Below are 18,654 nucleotides of genomic sequence, written 5' to 3'. Positions count from 1 at the left end.
AGGTTTAGTCATTTTGTGAAGCAAAACTTAACAACATGGGGATTCTTCCACATGTGATGTCGTGTTGGTACCCAGTGCTCTGGATCCTGGAGCACTTTGGTTTTTAAGATCAGAGCTGCCCCACCTGTCAGTGTCCCAAACCCTTTGTTCCACTCTGACTCTACCACCTCCTTGTAGTCCATAGGAAACATCTATAAAGGACTGGTGCAGACGGGAGCATGGGGCTGCTTTGATGAGTTCAACCGCATTGCCGTGGAGGTTCTGTCTGTGGTGGCAGTGCAGGTGAAGATGATTCATGACGCCATCAGGAACGGGAGAAAGAGGTGGGCCTGCGGCTACCTGGCTGACTTGCTTGCTTGCTTCCTTGCTTGCTTCCTTCCTTCCTTGATTCTTTTTATCCACCCACCCCCTCGCACCGAACAATCAGAAGATAACCTTACCTTCTCAGAATTTTGTAACTCATCTCTGTCATGTTAAATGGATAAAATAATTGCAAATAGTAATGCTGAATAACCCATCCACCTATCTCTGCTAGTAGCTTTGTGTTGAGTTCCGTGAAGAGGCTTCAGTGTTCATCTTTCTTGGCCTTCTGGCAAGTCTCAATGAGTTTGCTTCATCCAAGGCATAGGACACCCCTTCCCCCACACTGTCCCTTTCCAGGTTTCCTCTCATCTGGAAAGTACAGGGTCTCCCTTCCTGAGCCCCATGTTGATTGATGAAAAGGATTTGGACAGGCTGGATCTCTCAGGCTCGTGCTTGCAGGCCTTTCCCCTGCCTCCACCTTCTCCCTTTTTGACTTTATTCAGCTCCCAAGCTTCACCTCTGTGCTATAATGCCCAGGCATCTACATGTCCTCTCCCTTCATCATTCAGACTTCTGCTGAAATGGCTGCATATGGCAACTCAAGAATGCAGTTGAGGTCTCCTAAGCCTCTGTCATTTAATACACCAGAGTCAAAGTGCCAGACCTTCCATCTTTACCCGCTTTGTTGGGACCCCTCCCGATGAGTGACTGGGGGCAACACCATCCCAGATGTATCTGGAATGTAAACTCTTTGTCCTGTGGCACCTTATTCCAAAAGCAAAGCGTTTGGGATTCAATGACTAAAACTTCAGAATAAGTATGATACACCCTGTGAATGTAGTTCTCTTGGTGGCCTTCTTCCACCAATACAGCTGGGCTTAGCCAGCCTGTTCATCTCTCCCATGTTTAGGGTATTTTGCTCAGCTACTTCTGTTGTGCATGAGAACACTTCTAGTCTGCTCTCCCCACCCCAATGATAAAGGATTCCCACCCCAATCCCTTTCTCACAGCTGTGCACTTGTTCTAGAAGTTTCCAGTTTGTCAGAGAAGTATGTTTCCACCTTTGGGTCCTAACACCGGCTTCCAACATCCAGATGCCTGCTGCCTTACCCACCCCACTTCTGGTTCTGTCTCAGTGGAGTTTTAGCTTTTCCTTTGATCCCCGGCCACATTTGACTTTTACTTCGAATCCCATTATCTGAAGAAACCCTAAAGTCATCTGAGGCCGTCCTTTGTCATGCAGATTTATGTATTTAGTCAGAAGTGATTTGAAAATTCCCAGGCATACTTGGTGATGCCTCTGCCTGCATTTTAAGATCTCTCTTCTTCCTTCTTCCTGTTCAAAAACAGGCTGCAAGTCTCCTTTATGGTCTCATGAGTTGATTAAATTCTCCTTACCCTTCAGGTTCTAAGCCATAGATCTAAGCTGAGTCCACCTGTTAGAGGGTCCTCCCTCTGCTTGGAGGCCCCGCCAATCATTGCTATGAATGCTGGGAGAGAGATGCTTAGACCCTGACCACACTCTTGGCCTCTGTGAGCCAAGCTTGCCTGCCTTCTTTACTTGACATTTTGGAAAATCCTGATTTCTCCATTTTAACCTGAACCATTAAAATAATCACCTGCTGTTAGCTACCTAGTATCTAAATCCCCCAGAAAGCCCCAGTATCTGTGTCTCTGCTCTCCTTCTTCTGAGACACCACTTCAGCTTTCCCCTTCCTTCAAAAGATCTTTCTGAGTTCACCTTACATTTTGTCTGCTTGGCCCAAAAGCTTACTTTGCTTGTTACCATTTTATTGCCTTGGTCATCAAAGGTCTAACTGGGCACTCATAATTTCTTTCTGAAAATCATTGTTTCTTCCTAGCCTTGGCGTGGTGAAGATAGCAATATTCATAGCTAATATCCGTTGGGTATTTACTATGCCCTGGGTATTGTGTTGCTAACCATTATTTCATATTCTTTCAAATCCTCACCAGTAGGTAGGATTATTCTCCCTTTTTATTAAATGAGGAAATTGTAACAAAGAGGATAATTGTCATGCCTAATGTGTAGCATTGATGGCTCTGTACTCTGAGCCTAGCAGAGCCCACTGGCCTGCTGTCCTGACCACCAGACATTCCTACCATGCAGAGATGCTTAGTAGAGATTTACTGAATAACGGGCGGGCAGGTGATACTGGGCAGGGAGTCGTTCCTCCTGCTCCTTTGAGGATGGGTACTCTCTGTGCAGTGCTCCATTCAAGGAACCGAAGGCAAAACTGCCATCACCTTTGATTAAATCTTAAGCAGTCCTCTAGCTCTCCATTCTTCCATTTTAGGCTGTGGAGAGGGGGAAAAAAGCTTCCCATATTGTGATTCTAGACGGGAAGGGGGGTGTTTTTAATAAATATGCTTCAAAACATTCAAAATGTGTGTGCTTATGAATCTTAAAGAAAATTACCCAGGACAAACAGCTTTCTAATACACATTTGCATTTTGCAGTGGCTTGCATTTGTCAGTGTGCATTCATGTTCAGTGAACACATTTAATTCCATCAACGTTCTCTTTATGGTAGATTTGTATTTCTTGGAGAGACTATCCCGCTGAAACCCTCGGTTGGAATATTTATCACTCTGAACCCAGGATATGCCGGTCGAACCGAATTACCAGAAAACCTCAAAGCTCTGTTCAGGCAAGTGCTTCTCTTACAGCTCACATACTGTGGTACGCTTATGCCACCTAACGTTGGCTCACTCTGACCATGCCATTTATTTTTTCCAGAGAATTTAATTTCCTATGGAAAACTTATCTCTTTGAGATCACTTTATAGAGATAATTTTCCTCATGATCTTTATAGAGATAATTTTCTCCATGATAGACTCACCCCTTGTGTATTGAAACCAGCACTCAAATCAGTATGTAAAAGTTATGTGGTAATTCCAAGTGTTTAATATTAGCTTTTTCATTGCTGTTTTATTGTAAACAGAACTTTCACAAGTTATAAAGCATTTGGTAAATGCAGGCATGTATAAAGAGAAGTTATTTGCCAACTAGACATCATGATTGTTATAGTTTTTCTACTTTATTCTATAATTTATATTTTAGAGAGTTAAAATATGCTAGGCATGGTTTTATTTAGTTTTATTCTTGTAATGTTCTTTGTACATATTTTACCATACTATTGGAAATCTTTGGAAGTATAATTTACCACATCTCCAAAACCATCCCTCTTACGGCTCATCTACAATTTCTTTATTGCCTTGTGTGGTGTGGCAGGCTTATTTTTGTTTTCTGGTTGGTTTGTTTTGTTTTTGTTTTTTATATAAAACTAGCAAGCTATAAACATTTATTCTTATTAAAATTACTTTTGTTTCAGAGTCTTCGGGTGTATGCATGTATGTGCTCAGATGTATGTGTGCATATGGAGGCCAGAGGTGTCTTCCTCAAATGTTCTCTTCCTTACTTTTTGAGGCAAGATCTCTTATTGACACGGGAGATCACCCATGCAGCTGGCAAGCCTCTGGGATCCTCCTGTCTCCACCTCCCAAGCACTAAAAGTGTGTGTTACTGCAGCTAGCTTTTGCATGGGTGGTGAAGACTGACTGAACTCAGGTCCTCAAGCTGGTGTGGCAAACCCTTTAGTAATGAGCTCTTCCCCCACCACAGGATAAAATCTTAGATGTCAAATTACCAGGCGATGATTAAAATACATTGCTGACTTCCTTTCTTCAAACACTCAGCCAATATATATGCCACCAGCAGCCTGCATAGGAAGACCTGCAGGTGCATCTTCAGTACCCATCATGACTGTTAGCTTTTCCATTATGTCATCCAGGTGTAATCTGGTGCACTGGCATGCTTCCATCAAGTGAGCAGCTGTCGGAACATCACAAATATTCAGATTGAGAAGACAGCTCCTAAACTCTCAGGAGGCCCCTTGTGCCAGTTGGAAACTAAATCTTCTGTCACACACAACTCTCTGTGATTAAGGATTACATATATCTTTTCTGGAGTTCCTATCAATTTCAACTTTCTAAACTGTGAGCCATGACCCCCTAGGGGCTCAAGTGACTAAATGTGGGTCCAGGAAAACTTGGCAACAGTTTCTGAATGTGCAAGGTCAAGAATTTATTCAGAATATAATGTGTAATGAATTGGAGATGCATCTCTGTGATCTTCGCTGCAATCTTGGTTTTGAACATATAACATGTTGTCACAACACAACAATAACCAATGCTACCTGAGACATCTTGGCTTAGATTCGACTCTATTCTGACATATGAATTGTAAAACCTTAATGTACATTCATAGTTTACTGTACTTGTAGAGACATGACTTAGTTACAGAAAAGGAAGGCTTCCCTACACATACACCATTATTCCTCAACATGTTTCAAAATGTTTGGAACACATTTTATTTTGATTTTTGGATCTTGGGGGTTACTAGCTAGCCAGCCTAGCCTAACTTCGCTAGTACCAGAACAGTGAAAGAAAAGTGGTGGAGGGGTGTAAATAGTGCCTCAGGAATGACATCAGAGGTTTTTTGGCCTCCACACACATAGACATATATTCCACATGCAAGTGTGTACTCATGTGTAAAAATAAGTTGATATATTTTAATAGTATGTGAATTAGCTTTTATACTTAATAAGTTGTTCTATGAATACCAAAGAATTGTTTTAATGTTGGTTTCCTTATTACTTACCATCAGTGAATAATTGTCATATACACCTGGTCTATATACATGTAGACCAGGATCATATACCATTCCCTAAGGCAAAAGGGGAGTTTGGGTGTGATAAGCCTACAATTTCCTTCCTGCTCTCTAGCATCATTATCTAAACATTTCGGTTCTGAGATTAGTCCAAGCTTCAGTGTTGACCAGGAGTTTGTTCTTTTAATCACTGAGTATTCTACTGTACAGACATATTGCACGCCCTTTACCCATTCACCAGTTGATGGACTTTGCCTTGATTCCAATCTATAGCCTTTGTGAATAAACCTGCTATGAACATTGTGAAAATCTCTGCATGAACACATTTTTTTGTCTCTTCTAGGAGTATATCTAAGATTGGTCATGTGGCAAATGCATGCTTTACTTAGAAAAAAATGTGCAGCATTGCAAAGGTCATTGACTCCTTTTAAATTTTCACCATTAGTGAGTGAGAATTCCATTGCTTTATGTTGTTAAATATTTAACATTGATAGCAATGCTGACATTATGATATTATTTGGTAGGTTTTAGCTGATTTAATTGAACCATTGTAGTGTGTCATTATGAGTTTACTTTAATATTTCCATTAAGGCTCACAGTCTTGAGTAATTTTTCATGTATTTATTGGCCGTTCCCAGAGAGAGAAAGAGGTGTGTGTGTGTGTGTGTGTGTGTGTTTAATGCTGTATTGTGTAAACAGTTCCTTTATTAGATAACACACAATATGAAACTTTTCTCTTATTTTGTGACTTTCCTTTTTGCAATTTCGATGATGCAATTGCTTTGTTTTGTTTTGTTTTTTTGAGACAGGGTTTTTCTGTATAGCCCTGGCTGACCTGGAACTCACTTTGTAGACCAGGCTGGCCTTGAACTCAGAAATCCGCCTGCCTCTGCCTCCCAAGTGCTGGTATTAAAGGCGTGTACCACCACTGCCCAGCTACTATGTTGATTTTTTAATATTCTAGTTAAGGAAGCTTACTTAGCCAAAGCTTGGAGTTTTTCAACTGTGTTTTCCTCAGCAGATTTTGTTGTTTACGGCATTTTAGATGTTTTCTGTTATTCTGTCGATTTACTGATCTATAGCAATTGTCTTTCTAATGATAAACAGCCCTTCAGTCTTATGTTCTTGGCATAAAAGGAAGCCTTGTTTTTACATATTTGCTAAATACAATATGCTGTGATCTTATTCGATATTTTAAAAAATCTTTACTACAGAGCCTACTGGTCTGTAGTGTATTCTGTGTAACCTGTTTGATTTTTGCATTAGAGAAATGCTGCCATCATGTGTCTTGCTTCTAATACTTTGAGTGGGACTGGTATTATTTGTTGTTAAAGTATTTGGTAGAATTAATCAGTGAAAGTGTCTAGACCAATATTTTTCTTCATGGGAATTTTTCAGTAATGAATTTCTTTAATAGATAAGAAGTTATTGAGATTTTATTTCTCTTTAGATTTGTTTTGGTGATCTACATCTTTTATGGAAGGTATCCCGTTGTCTGGATTAGCAAGTGTTTTAGCATGTATTGTATTGTTCCGGGCATTATCTGTAAGGGCACCCTGAACTTCACACATGCTATAATTTGTGTTGCTCAACCTCCTCTTGGTCCCTGAGGTTAATCTAAAAGCTTAACAGTTGATTTTCAGGTCTTTAGGATTAACAGTATGTCTTTTAACTACTTAGCATGACTTCAAAAGAATTAAATGTCTCCTTATATACATTATAAGAATATTTATAGTTTTTAGTGAGAATTCCTCTAATTCTTTAAGCCTAAAATATGTTTATCCATCTATTTTTACATTTAATCATAATTCTTTTATATTTTATTCTAATTTTATGCTATCACTTCTCAATGTAATTCACAAAATGAAAACTTCAGTAGGTAATACAGAATGAGTATTTAATTCTGTTCTGTAATGTTCATCAAACCTTCTAACATCTTATCTTGAATGTTTCCCATGTTCATGATAACAGCTTTCTCTAGCATAGTCTGCTCATTTTCTTCAGCCAGAGCATACTGCCACCCCAGCGGTGAATGCAATAGCTGCAAAGCACAATTGTCTGTACTGCATTTTCACGTTTCTGACCCAATTTACCTCATGAACATCTTTCATTTGGGCTGTAAAGTTTTAAATCTTTTTGACATTTCATAAATTTCATTTGATAAACTACCTGCAGCATCGTTTATATTTTGATGCTAGTCATGGTGTCAGGAACATTTTGAGGCTTGGCTGTAATTGTTTTTAAATTTCTCCACTTACCAAGAACAATGTACTCTATAGTACATATTGAAACTTCCAGGGACACCCATCAGCCTGCACCTCTGGAAAGGCAGACATGAAAAATATTCACCTTTTGTTAAAATTTAGTGAGACGGGGAGGAAGGAGGTGTTAGCACCCTGTGTGGTATGAAGTAAATGCACAGTAAATGCTAGTGTTTGCAGGCTGCAGAATGTGGCTCAGTATTCTGAGTATGGTGCTTAGCATGCACTGGGCCCAAGGATCAGGTCCCAGTACATAAAGGGCAGATCACATTCTATAAGAATGAGAAGGGAGAGAACCAAGAGAGGATGGTGGGAAAGGAGGAGAAAGATAGAACATTGTTTATGTTTTTCTTATCTGCAGGATTTAGATTTAAATGTATGTAAATACTTAGAGGACATGAGAACAGGTTGTATTTGGGAGGAGAGGCGAGAGAGAGAGAGAGAGAGAGAGAGAGAGAGAGAGAGAGAGAGAGAGAGAGAGAGAGAGTGAGTAGTGGGAGACTGAATGAGTAACATACAAAGATGTGTGTGCACGAAAATGTTACAATTAAACCTATTGTTTTGTACACTAACTAAAAAAGTATTTATTATGTTCACTGATGTAATGACAGATAATATGGCAACCCTTTTCTTTTCTCTGCTTTCCATTCTTCCATGCACAATGAACAATAAATACAAAAAAAAAATAATCCAGAGGTCGGGTTAGATTAAGGCTTCAGTCCCCTAGGCCCAAAGACCCATGAGGAGTGTCCAGGGTGAAAAAAATCAAATGCGTGTAAAGTAGCATGTAACGGTACTCACAGAAACAGGTAAGTGTTTTGGGGTGCACAGTCTTAGCAATCTAAAGCATACAGCTTGTTTATTCATTTGCCTGTGGTCCCTCTGTACCAGGTTTCAGTGGAAAGTTTTCAGGTCTGGCTATTTCTGGCTCCAGTCTTTGGGAACTTTTTGAAATCCTCCTATACATAAGGAGGAAATTGAAGCTACGTTTTTCTAAATTTTCATCTGGAAAGCCCCTCTTGGTGGACCCTAGACTGTGCAAGAGATAACTTGTATACCCTCAAAATATTTTAACATATTTAGGGTTTTGCTTAATTTTTTTTTATTTTAAGTGTATGAGTATTTTGCCTGCATGTATATGTGTCCCCTGTGCATGCCTTGTGCCCACAGAAACCCACACTGGATCCCCTAGAACTAGAGTCATTGGTGCTTGTGAGCCACATGGACACTGGGTGCCAACCTGGGACTCTGCTAGAGCGTCCCTCAACCCCACTTGTACACTTTTGAAGATGACAGTCAGGCATTCATGAACTCTTTGAGCTTTGAAAACGAAAATACATCATATTTTGTTAAATAAATCAGAACAAAACTCATAACTCCCTCATTGTTTTTGTACCAACTTGTGCCTTGGAGGTTGTATGCCTGGTGGTTGTTGAAACCAACCGCAGAGCGAGGTACTATTCTCCAGAGATTAATGGACACTGTGTTCCGGTAGTATGTTTTACCTTTACTAGAAAACTTCAGTCTTCCTGTGCCTGTCATTCTAGTGAGATCATGAACACGAAGTTAAGAGCCTGGAGTAACTGTGAAGTAGAGCACAGGTTCAGTGTGCTTGAAGCTCTGACTTAAATCTCCAGCTCCACCACACAAGCAAAGACCAAACCCCACCAACGCAGAGGGAAGTTAATGTATTGTAACTCTGCATTTTCTTTAAACTTGCCACCCACCCCCATTGCAGGTGTCTACCATTTCTGCTGTCTCACCATCTCCACAGTGTCCAGCAGAAGTGTTTTAGTTAGACTGAAGGGTTTTGTTAGCAGTATTGACAGAGGCCATTATGACTTTCATAGGAATAGTGAGACTGTTGATACATCCTAATCACCTGAATGAAGCGATGCACACGTATGACCTTACCATAATAGTTAAAATGAGAGCTCATATTTATACTGTAGACCCTGTGCCATGGTGGCCCCGGACACTGAGCTGATCTGTGAAATCATGTTGGTGGCGGAAGGGTTTGTGGATGCACGCTCGTTGGCCCGGAAGTTCATTTCCTTGTACACGCTCTGTGAGGAGCTGCTGTCCAAGCAGGTGAGAAGTCTTTGGATATTATTTGGTTTTATATCATATTAAAATAGACGTTTAAAAACATGTATGTTGAATAATTTAGCATTCAAATGACACAGACATTTGGAAGGATTTCATATTTTCTATGGGATTTTCAAATTACATGCTTTCCAAATCTTACTTTTTCCTGAAATTAAATTTCAGACATCTTAGTGTGCATATAAGTATCTTACTTATACTCCATATGGCTTCTTACAAAAGAGTTATGGGATTTTCTCTGAGCATTTTTGATGCTATAGTTATAAAGGAGATTTCATGCTGCCTTTATTTCTTGTAGTGGAAAAGGCAGAAGGGGTCACAAGGTGAGTGAAGTTGATTCTGGAAAACATTCTAGAAATGTTGGCCTTTCTCATCATTCGCTAATCCCTATTTTGAAACTGTATGGGGCTTGTTTATTAATCCTAGTCTCCAGTCTTCTTTACTGGCTTCTGGCAAGTTTGTGAAGTTGTGGATGTGCCACAAACAAGTGTGTGTCTGCTTCAGTCTTCTTAAGTTAGGCTTCCTGTTGGGTTTAGGACTTTCTGTGGTGTCTCACTGATTCCCTGTGACATTAGCCTGTAGCTGTTATATAATGGGGCTGTTAACCCACAGATACTTGTTCGATCCAGTGTATTTATCTTAACTTGCCCACTTTCAGAGTGAGATATGGAATCAGAGATATAGACATCCTGTCATTTCAAGGGTAGGTATTTGGAAAGGAAGCTGTAATGTTTAATCACACAGGCGAAGTACTGTCCCACAGTGTCGTGTGCAAAAGAAGCTCCATTGGGTATGACCTCAGCTGTAAATGTGTTTTCTATACACAAAATGACTGGAAACATAATATTTGACAGTTGTCTCTGAGGAGTGAGATGATAGGTATTTTTATCTTTTCTTATAATCTGAAATCTCCTTTAAAATTCCATTTAAAATTTATAATTAAAAAAATCCACTTCCCATGAAAAATGAGACTTTGAGTGTGTCCGTTACAGTAGTAATATTATGAACATCTAGTGAGACCATCTACTTTATTCGGGTAGTATGTTTGTTGATGCCAGTTGACAGAGTTGTAAGAGACAAACTGGATGAAACAGACAGGCCAAGTAAAGAACTTGGAGATTCAATTGCATGAAGTAAAAATTGGAAGAAAGTAGAGAAGGAAAATATTATCAAAGGTCTCAAGAAAGGAAGAGGTCTGTGTTTACATAGAATAGGTAGCATTTATTTTCTGTTTTGTTTTGTTTTGAGATAATGTCTTACCCTACCCCATGCTAGCCACAGACTCCTGGAAATCCTCCTTTCTCAGTCTTCTGAATATTGCAATTGCAATTGCTGCCTCAACCAGCTACATGTGTTGTGTTTTAAAATCTCCTCACACAGCTACATATGCTGTGTTTTGAAATCACCTCAAGATTACCAGTTGGGTAGTTATAATCCTGTTGATGGGTGTGGAAGTTCATGAAATAACCGAGTCTTGAGCTGAGCGGTAGTAGGAGCTGGTGGGAGCTGAGCTTATCCTAACTTTATCTAGGACACTTGGAGCCAAATTCAAGAGGAAGGTAATGTGCTAGGTATCAGGCAGGAAGAGAAGAGTTCTTGCACTGCATGCATGGAAAAAGGAAACCTGTCAAGAAAGGAGAGCTGAGTTACAAGCACAACTCAGACATTTCTGAGAGTAGAGAGGAATGTGAAGAATCAGAAACGTTCCTGAACGTTTGGATTAAAGTTGGAAGAGAATAGAAACACAAGAATGGTTTTCTAGGGTCAGAATTTATTGGATAAACCAGGAAAAGCAATGAGGATTCAGTAGTCATCACAGCATTTCAGTATAAAGGGGTTCTCTACGAACAGAATCTGCAGCTTCTGGCACATCCTCTCCTTTAGCATCACCTCTGTAAGGACCTGGCCACGACCCAGACAGCCTCTGTGCCCTGCAGACCTGTTGGCTCTTACTTTTATCTTCCTTCTTCAGCCCTAGTCTGCTTTTGTACTTGTGACTTCCAGATGATCTCTACCATGACCAGTGATAAAAAATAATTTTCCTGCCAAGACTTTTCATGAGTCCTTCTGGGGGGTATTTGTAGCCTCCAAAGTCCCACAGATACACACCTGAACGAAAACGTTCTCCATGCACCCCTTACCTTTATTATCGGCATGACACATGGGTGTTTTTACTTCCGTTCTTCTCTTCTTTTATTACCAACAGAAACGGCAGCCAAGACCTAATTTGGTTTTATTATCCACAAATGGATGAAATGGCATATTCATGTATTTATCATTTCAGTGTTCACAAAGCATTCATTCACACATGAACAACTTTACCCCCACATCCATCTGTAAAGTAGATGGCTACTCTGTCTGCCTCTCTACAGCTGCTGAGGCTTGGAGGAGAGGTGACCTGCCTATAGGCACGGCTGAGAAACATTTAGGAGAATTGTTGCCATGAGGATGGTAGATAGGAGGACAAGAGAGAGAATGCCAGGCAGCCCAAATCAGTTGTTTAGGAGCCAAGACTGGTGGTGAACATGTTTAACCCCAGCAGAGGCACTATCTCTGTAGTTCAAGGCCAGCCTGGTCTCTGTAGCAAATTTCAGGATAGCCAGGGATACATAGTGAGATCCTGTTACGGAGTCAGTCACTTTTGAATTCAACTCATGGAATATATGTTCACTGAGCACCTTGCTGTAAGCCAGGCTCAAGAACTCCACAGACTGAAATAGATAGGAACTGCCTCACCTTCCAGAAGTCCAGGGCCAGTGGGATTCATTGGGAATGGTGTACAAGTCTCAGGGAGAGACTGGCTCATAATAGAATTTTGTAACTTTTATTGTATTTAATGTTCGCACTAGGGCAGAGTTGTCTAAGTGACTGAAAGAACAGGTGACTAGACATGAATGGCTGGGATGGGGATAATAAAGGTCAGGGGTACATGTGTGAAGGTTGGTGCATAAAGGGAAGGGAACCTGGACCAGTCAAGGTGCTGAGCCATCTGCTTGATTGGAGAACAGAAGCTGAGGTGAGAGATGGGGACTTGGGCAAAAGCTGCAGTGAGATGCTACAGAAAGTCTAGAAAATGGCGGAAGGAAGTCAGACACACGCCCCACAGACAAGATCTATAAAATTATTTTGCTTCCAGAATTAATTGTTATAAATCTTTTTTTAAAAATGTGTCTATCTGAACTCTTTTGGCTTCCAGCTTTTACTTCTGGAATGAAGATCTCACTCAGTATCTGAGAAAGATGTGCCTGTGCTTTTATTTTTAGGATCACTATGACTGGGGACTTCGTGCTATTAAGTCTGTCTTGGTGGTAGCTGGCTCCCTGAAACGAGGAGATAAAAATAGACCCGAAGATCAGGTACTGCAGTGCTAAATGATGTTGCAGAGTGAGTAGCTAAATGGCTTCAGACAGACGGAAGTATGTACCTGGCTGGGGAGGCACACATGAATCCATCTATTAAAACATCTGTCCTTAATGCAGGATATTTTAAGGGTCAGCATTTCTTGTAAATGGTCACAAGTGTTCCTGACTACAGAGATGGGGATCTGGGAAAGGAAAATGTGATTTTTATATAAGTGTTTTTGAGATATCAACCATAAAAAGTAGCTGTCTCTTGTGAGACTAGGCCAGGGCCTAGCAAACACATAAGTGGATGCTCACAGTCAGCTATTGGATGGATCACAGGGCTCTCAATGGAGGAGCTAGAGAAAGTACCCAAGGAGCTAAAGGGATCTGCAACCCTGTAGGTGCAACAACATTATGAACTAACCAGTACCCCGGAGCTCTTGACTCTAGCTGCATAGGTATCAAAAGATGGCCTAGAAGCCCATCACTGGAAAGAGAGGCCCATTGGACACGCAAACTTTATATGCCCCAGTACAGGGGAATGCCAGGGCCAAAAAGTGGGAATGGGGAGTAGGGGAGTAGGGGGAGGGTATGAGAGACTTTTGGGATAGCATTGGAAATGTAATTGAGGAAAATACGTAATAAAAAAATATTTTAAAAAAAGAATATTTTAGTCATCACTGTTTGATCTTCTTTGAGAAATGTGTAAGAACCCCAGTTAATAAAGTTGGGATATTCATCCTGAAAAGCCAGTAACCTCTGGATCTACCCAGTGGGGCACAGAACACCCACTGCTCAGAGTGGGCTCCAAGAGGAGAGGTTAACTTCGTGAGATGCACAGCAGTTGTGAGGCCACTGGGAAGAGCTCTGCTCTCCCCCAGAGATTTCAGTGGTGACAGCACAGCTGACATTCTCTTTGCTTAGGAAGAAACAAGAGACCGGATAGCAGAACTATGCAAGTATGCATGTGATGTATCTTGAAATATAGAGTAAAACTAGATCTCTCTAGAATTTTTTTTATGGTAAGGGACACTATTTGTCTTAAATTTGCAGATCTATCTCTTCATGGTCTCTGCTTAGGGTTAGCCAACATTTTCTTTGTTCCTTTATTTCAACCAGTGTTCAGTGAAGATGGAAAGTGTAGCTCTCTGTATAACTTACACACTGATGTTTGAGTTACTGCTTTTAAAGCCTAGCTCCAACTTTAGTTTCTAGCCAGTGTAAAATGAAAGCCCAAATTAAAAGCATTTGTATTTATCATCCTGCGATTGCAGAGAGCTTCAAGAAATGTGGTTTGATAGAGGGGTTCAATCCAGAATATGAGTTTGGTGAAGGCGAGAGATGGGCTCAGAGGTGTTCTGAAGACCAAAACAGCTCCCAGGGAAGAAGTAGGCCTCAAGGATCATCTTATTCTGAGGCCACATGTGGTCGCCTTGCATGCTCCACTAACCTGAAAGTGTTTGCCTCCCTGTGGACAGAGAACAGTGTTCTCCTATCAGATTTGGATGTGAAGGTTGAGAATGTGTTGCTGTGGGCCTGGAGAGAGAGCTCAGCAGTTAGGCACATATTCTGTTCTTCTAGAGGACCTGAGTTTGGTTTCTATTACCCAGATTGAGCAACTCACATATGCCTGTATTTCCAGCTCCAGGATCTTCTGCCTTCTGTGGGGACACACACACACACACACACACACACACACACACACACACACACGATAAATAAAAACAAATCCTATTTAGAATGCGTGTTAGCTCAGTAGGTATTTATTAGACTTTGAAAAGTTACACTTGATTTTAGATGGTACACAACATAAAATTATACATGTATACATCATATTAACACATATTTCAATACAGTATGTATCATGTAATGCTTCTATATAGTGTTTGAAATGCACTGTGTCACCTTTAGATTCAGTGTCTTCTGTCTGCTTTCCTAGGTACTCATGAGAGCATTGAGGGACTTTAATATGCCTAAAATTGTAACTGATGATGTCCCAGTGTTCCTGGGCCTGGTTAGCGACCTGTTTCCAGCCCTGGATGTACCTCGGCAGAGGAAACCACACTTTGAACAGATGGTCAAGCAGTCTACCCTGGAACTTCGCCTACAGCCCGAGGAGAGCTTCATCCTCAAAGTAAAAGACATATTACTGTTGATGGCAGGTGGTGGGATTGATAGTTCAAGTAACTTTCCAAGTGTTATTTATCCAAAACATTAGCTATATTACATGACTTTAATATGATCTTATCAAATACTTTCAAGCATTTTGTAGGATAGTCAGCTAAGGAACATCTAAGTAAATGCTTTGATGCCTAATCTCTATCACGGAGGACTTCAAAATGTAGATATAACTGTCATGACTCTAAATGTAACCATACTTTTAGCTAATTTTAAAACTTCTGGGTTACATGCACCTAATTGCATTGTGTTCTCTCTTCTCCAATCCATGGATAATGAAAGTAAAATCATCAGTTATTTTTGTTGGGGGAGGCATGTCAGCTCTGAGGAAGGCACTGTCTGACTCATACAAATACAAGGCTACATTGGGGTCAATGAATACCTGATCAACAATGCATGAAAAGTGTGTGTTTCAGAAGAGTTTATGTGATGTGTGCTATCACTCCCCCATAGGCAATGATTGCTATACATCATTTCTGCTCAAAACTCTGTAAAAGAGTCATTGATTTTTGTAAGTAACTCCCCCTGCCATGTAACGAGTGTCATATAAAGTTATGAAATAGGGACTGGGGAGATGTCTCAGTGAGTGAGAGGGCTGGCTGCACAAGCATGAGGAGAGGAGAACCTGGATTTGAACTCCCCAATCCATATGAAGCCATTTGCAGCTGGATGTACTTCTCACCTCAGTGTAGGGACAGACAGATTGTAGAGACAGAACACCTCATTGTTCTCCAGACAGTAAGGTAAAGAAGGAGAGAGCAGGGCACTCAGCATGAACCTTGGGCCTCCACACGTATGTACACATGCATGCTGCACAAGTAATGCTGATGATGCTGATGATTATGATGGTGACGATGACAGGACAAAGACAGTGGTGATGACAATGACTATAGTGGTGATGACAATGACAGTGGTGATGATGACGATGACAGTGATGATGACAATGATGACAGTGATGATAAAGATGACAGGGATGGTGATGATGACAATGATGGTGATGATTGTGACAATGACAGTGGTGATGACAATACAGTAGTGATGATGATGATGACAGTGACAATGATGATAGAGATGACAATGACAATGGTAATGATGACAATACAATGGTGATGACGATGACAGTGACAATGATGATAGAGATGATGAAAATGGCAATGGTAATGATGATGACCATGACAACAGTGATGATGATGACAATGATGCTGTAATGATGACGAGAGTGGTGGTGATGATGATGATGATAATAGAGATGAGGAGGAGGAGGAGGAAGAAGAGGAGGAGGAGGATGACAAGGGCAATGGTGGTGGTGATGATGATGACGATGATAGAGATGAGGAGGAGGAGGAGGAAAAGGAGGAGGAGGATGACAAGGGAAATGGTGGTGGTGATGATGATGACAATGACAGTGATGATGGTCATGACAACAGTAATGATGACAATGATGATAGAGATGATGATGATGACAAGGACAATGGTAGTGATGACGACGATGATGATGATGATGGAGGTGATGAGAATGACAATGGTGATGACAATGACAGTGATGATGACAATGGTGATAATGATGACAAAGATGACAGTGATGATGATGACAATGGAGATGATAATGATAATGACAACAGAGATGATGACAATGATGATAAAGATGACAATAACAATCATGATAATGGTGACAATGACAGTGATGATGATAATGACAGTGATGATAATGATAACCTTGGTGATGATGATGTCATTGGACAATGCCCATGGACATGATAATGACGACAGAGATGATGACAATGGTGATGACAATGACAATGGTAGTGATGATGACAATGACAACATATTACACTCATGTCTGCTTTTTATGTGGGGAATCTCCAAGAAGCTATGGTATGGGCTTAGTCTGTTTTCCCACATGACAGTGGGATCAGAGTAGGGTTGTAAGAGGGAGCTAAAATGAATGGGCTGTATTTTGGTCACTCAGTCATGAAAGGGCCTGAGTGACAGATGTCTGTATGCAGGTTGTCCAGCTTGAGGAGCTACTGGCCGTGCGACACTCTGTCTTTGTGGTTGGAAATGCAGGCACAGGAAAGAGTAAGGTAGGAGAACTCATGCTATACCTTTTAGCCTTGGAGGAATCTTTTCTGGAGGGCACAATTTTCAGTGTTGCTTAGGGGTCCCTTTGGTGAAGCCACAATAATGTTGAACTAGGATCTGAAATCTACAGCTGCCATTTGATCATGTGACACTGTTCCTTTCAGTTTCACATGATCAATGGAATGTGAAGGTGAAAAAGATCATTGTTTGCATGCTCCATTTCATAGACAGACACACACATACCACACCACATATACACACCCTGCCACATACCACACCATACACATCACATATACACACACTATACATACATAACACCACACATATCATACACACATACACACATACAGACCTTACCACATGGCATATCACACACACACACCATGCCACATACCGTACCACATATAACACACATATCCATACACCACATACACACTACCCCACACCACATATCATACCATACCACACACCACACACACACCATTCCACACACATTAAACCACATACCATACCACACCATACACACACACTACACCACATCACACCACACATACAAAAACACCATGCCACACACACACACACACATATATGTATGTATGTATGTATATATATATATATATATATATAGAGAGAGAGAGAGAGAGAGAGAGAGAGAAAGGGAGGGAGGGAGGGAGGGAGGGAGGGAGGGAGGGAGGGAGGGAGGGAGGGAGGGAGGGAGGGAGGGAGAAATAATCGGCTCATCCAGAGACTAGACTTTCCACACAAGATAAGGAGAATTTGGCCAACGTATCCAGGCTTGCACCTGCATGCTCACACCTGGCCTCTTTCACCAAGGGTGAGAGCGTTCAGAGTGAACGAGCCACCTAACTTGCAGGATTTGATGAGCATTGCTCACTTTTATCAAAACTACCTTCTTGCCTATTTGCGGCTATCATAAAGTCTCCTTCCCATACTATTAAGAAAACAAGTGCAAATATTTTCCTTCATTACTCCTTTAGAGATTGAGCCTTCCTTGGCCTCAAAACAAAGCTTGAAAAGAAAAGAGATAGCAACACCCACATTTCTGAGGTCCCTATTGTGTGCTGGGCTGTGCATTGTATGGTTTTCTCTGCTGTGATGGGAAGCTCTAGGTATTATTAAGCCCCATTTTTAGTTCACTGCTTGCTTCTTCTTGGCCTTCCTGACTGTCCTGGCAGCACTCTTATTTTCTTGGTTGGCAGACGGTATTTGCAGAGCTGTGTGCCTTCCCATTCAGGATGCTTGGGTATAAACACATTTGGTGGCCAACATCTAAAAATAATGGGAATGGCATATGAGTTCTGGAGCATGGCTGTGCACGGAACTTGCCAGTCCTCAGAGCTGAACCCAAAGGGAGACAATTGCCCAGGGAGGCTCTGTGTGGAGATTTTTTTTCCTAGTGAAAAATGTAATCATTGCAATATTAAAGTAGATTACTGATAGACCTATAATTACTTTGTTAGTATAACTTTCAGATGTAGGCCATGGTTCATGGAAGGATAAAATTAAATTCTAAAATTTCTGGGAGATTAGTGGTTTCCAAAAATATAAGCTGCATATTCCTGAGGTATTTCATTTCTTCCCTTTACTCTTCACCTAGTCAACATAGGCTTAGACTGATGTGAGCAGGACCGTGTTATTTACACACTCACCACCGTAAAGTAGTTGGCACT

The 18,654-nt window shown here is 40.9% G+C and overlaps 1 protein-coding gene across 1 annotated transcript in view; it reads left to right on the top strand.

Moving 5' to 3' along the window:
• The window catches only part of Dnah11 (dynein axonemal heavy chain 11), a 313,176-nt gene that overhangs the window by 128,855 nt on the left and 165,667 nt on the right, over window positions 1–18,654 (top strand). Inside the window, exons 34-39 of the mRNA XM_085830726.1 lie at window positions 178–323; window positions 2,855–2,971; window positions 9,206–9,344; window positions 12,623–12,715; window positions 14,643–14,837; window positions 16,888–16,965. Of these exons, the coding sequence (XP_085686852.1) occupies window positions 178–323; window positions 2,855–2,971; window positions 9,206–9,344; window positions 12,623–12,715; window positions 14,643–14,837; window positions 16,888–16,965 (768 nt within the window). The remainder of the gene's footprint in view (window positions 1–177; window positions 324–2,854; window positions 2,972–9,205; window positions 9,345–12,622; window positions 12,716–14,642; window positions 14,838–16,887; window positions 16,966–18,654) is intronic.

The sequence above is a fragment of the Mus caroli genome, unplaced genomic scaffold, assembly GCF_978045245.1.
Source record: "Mus caroli unplaced genomic scaffold, Mus_caroli_1 scaffold_14, whole genome shotgun sequence".
NCBI lineage: Eukaryota > Metazoa > Chordata > Mammalia > Rodentia > Muridae > Mus > Mus caroli.
This window is presented reverse-complemented; position numbering and strand designations above follow the sequence as displayed.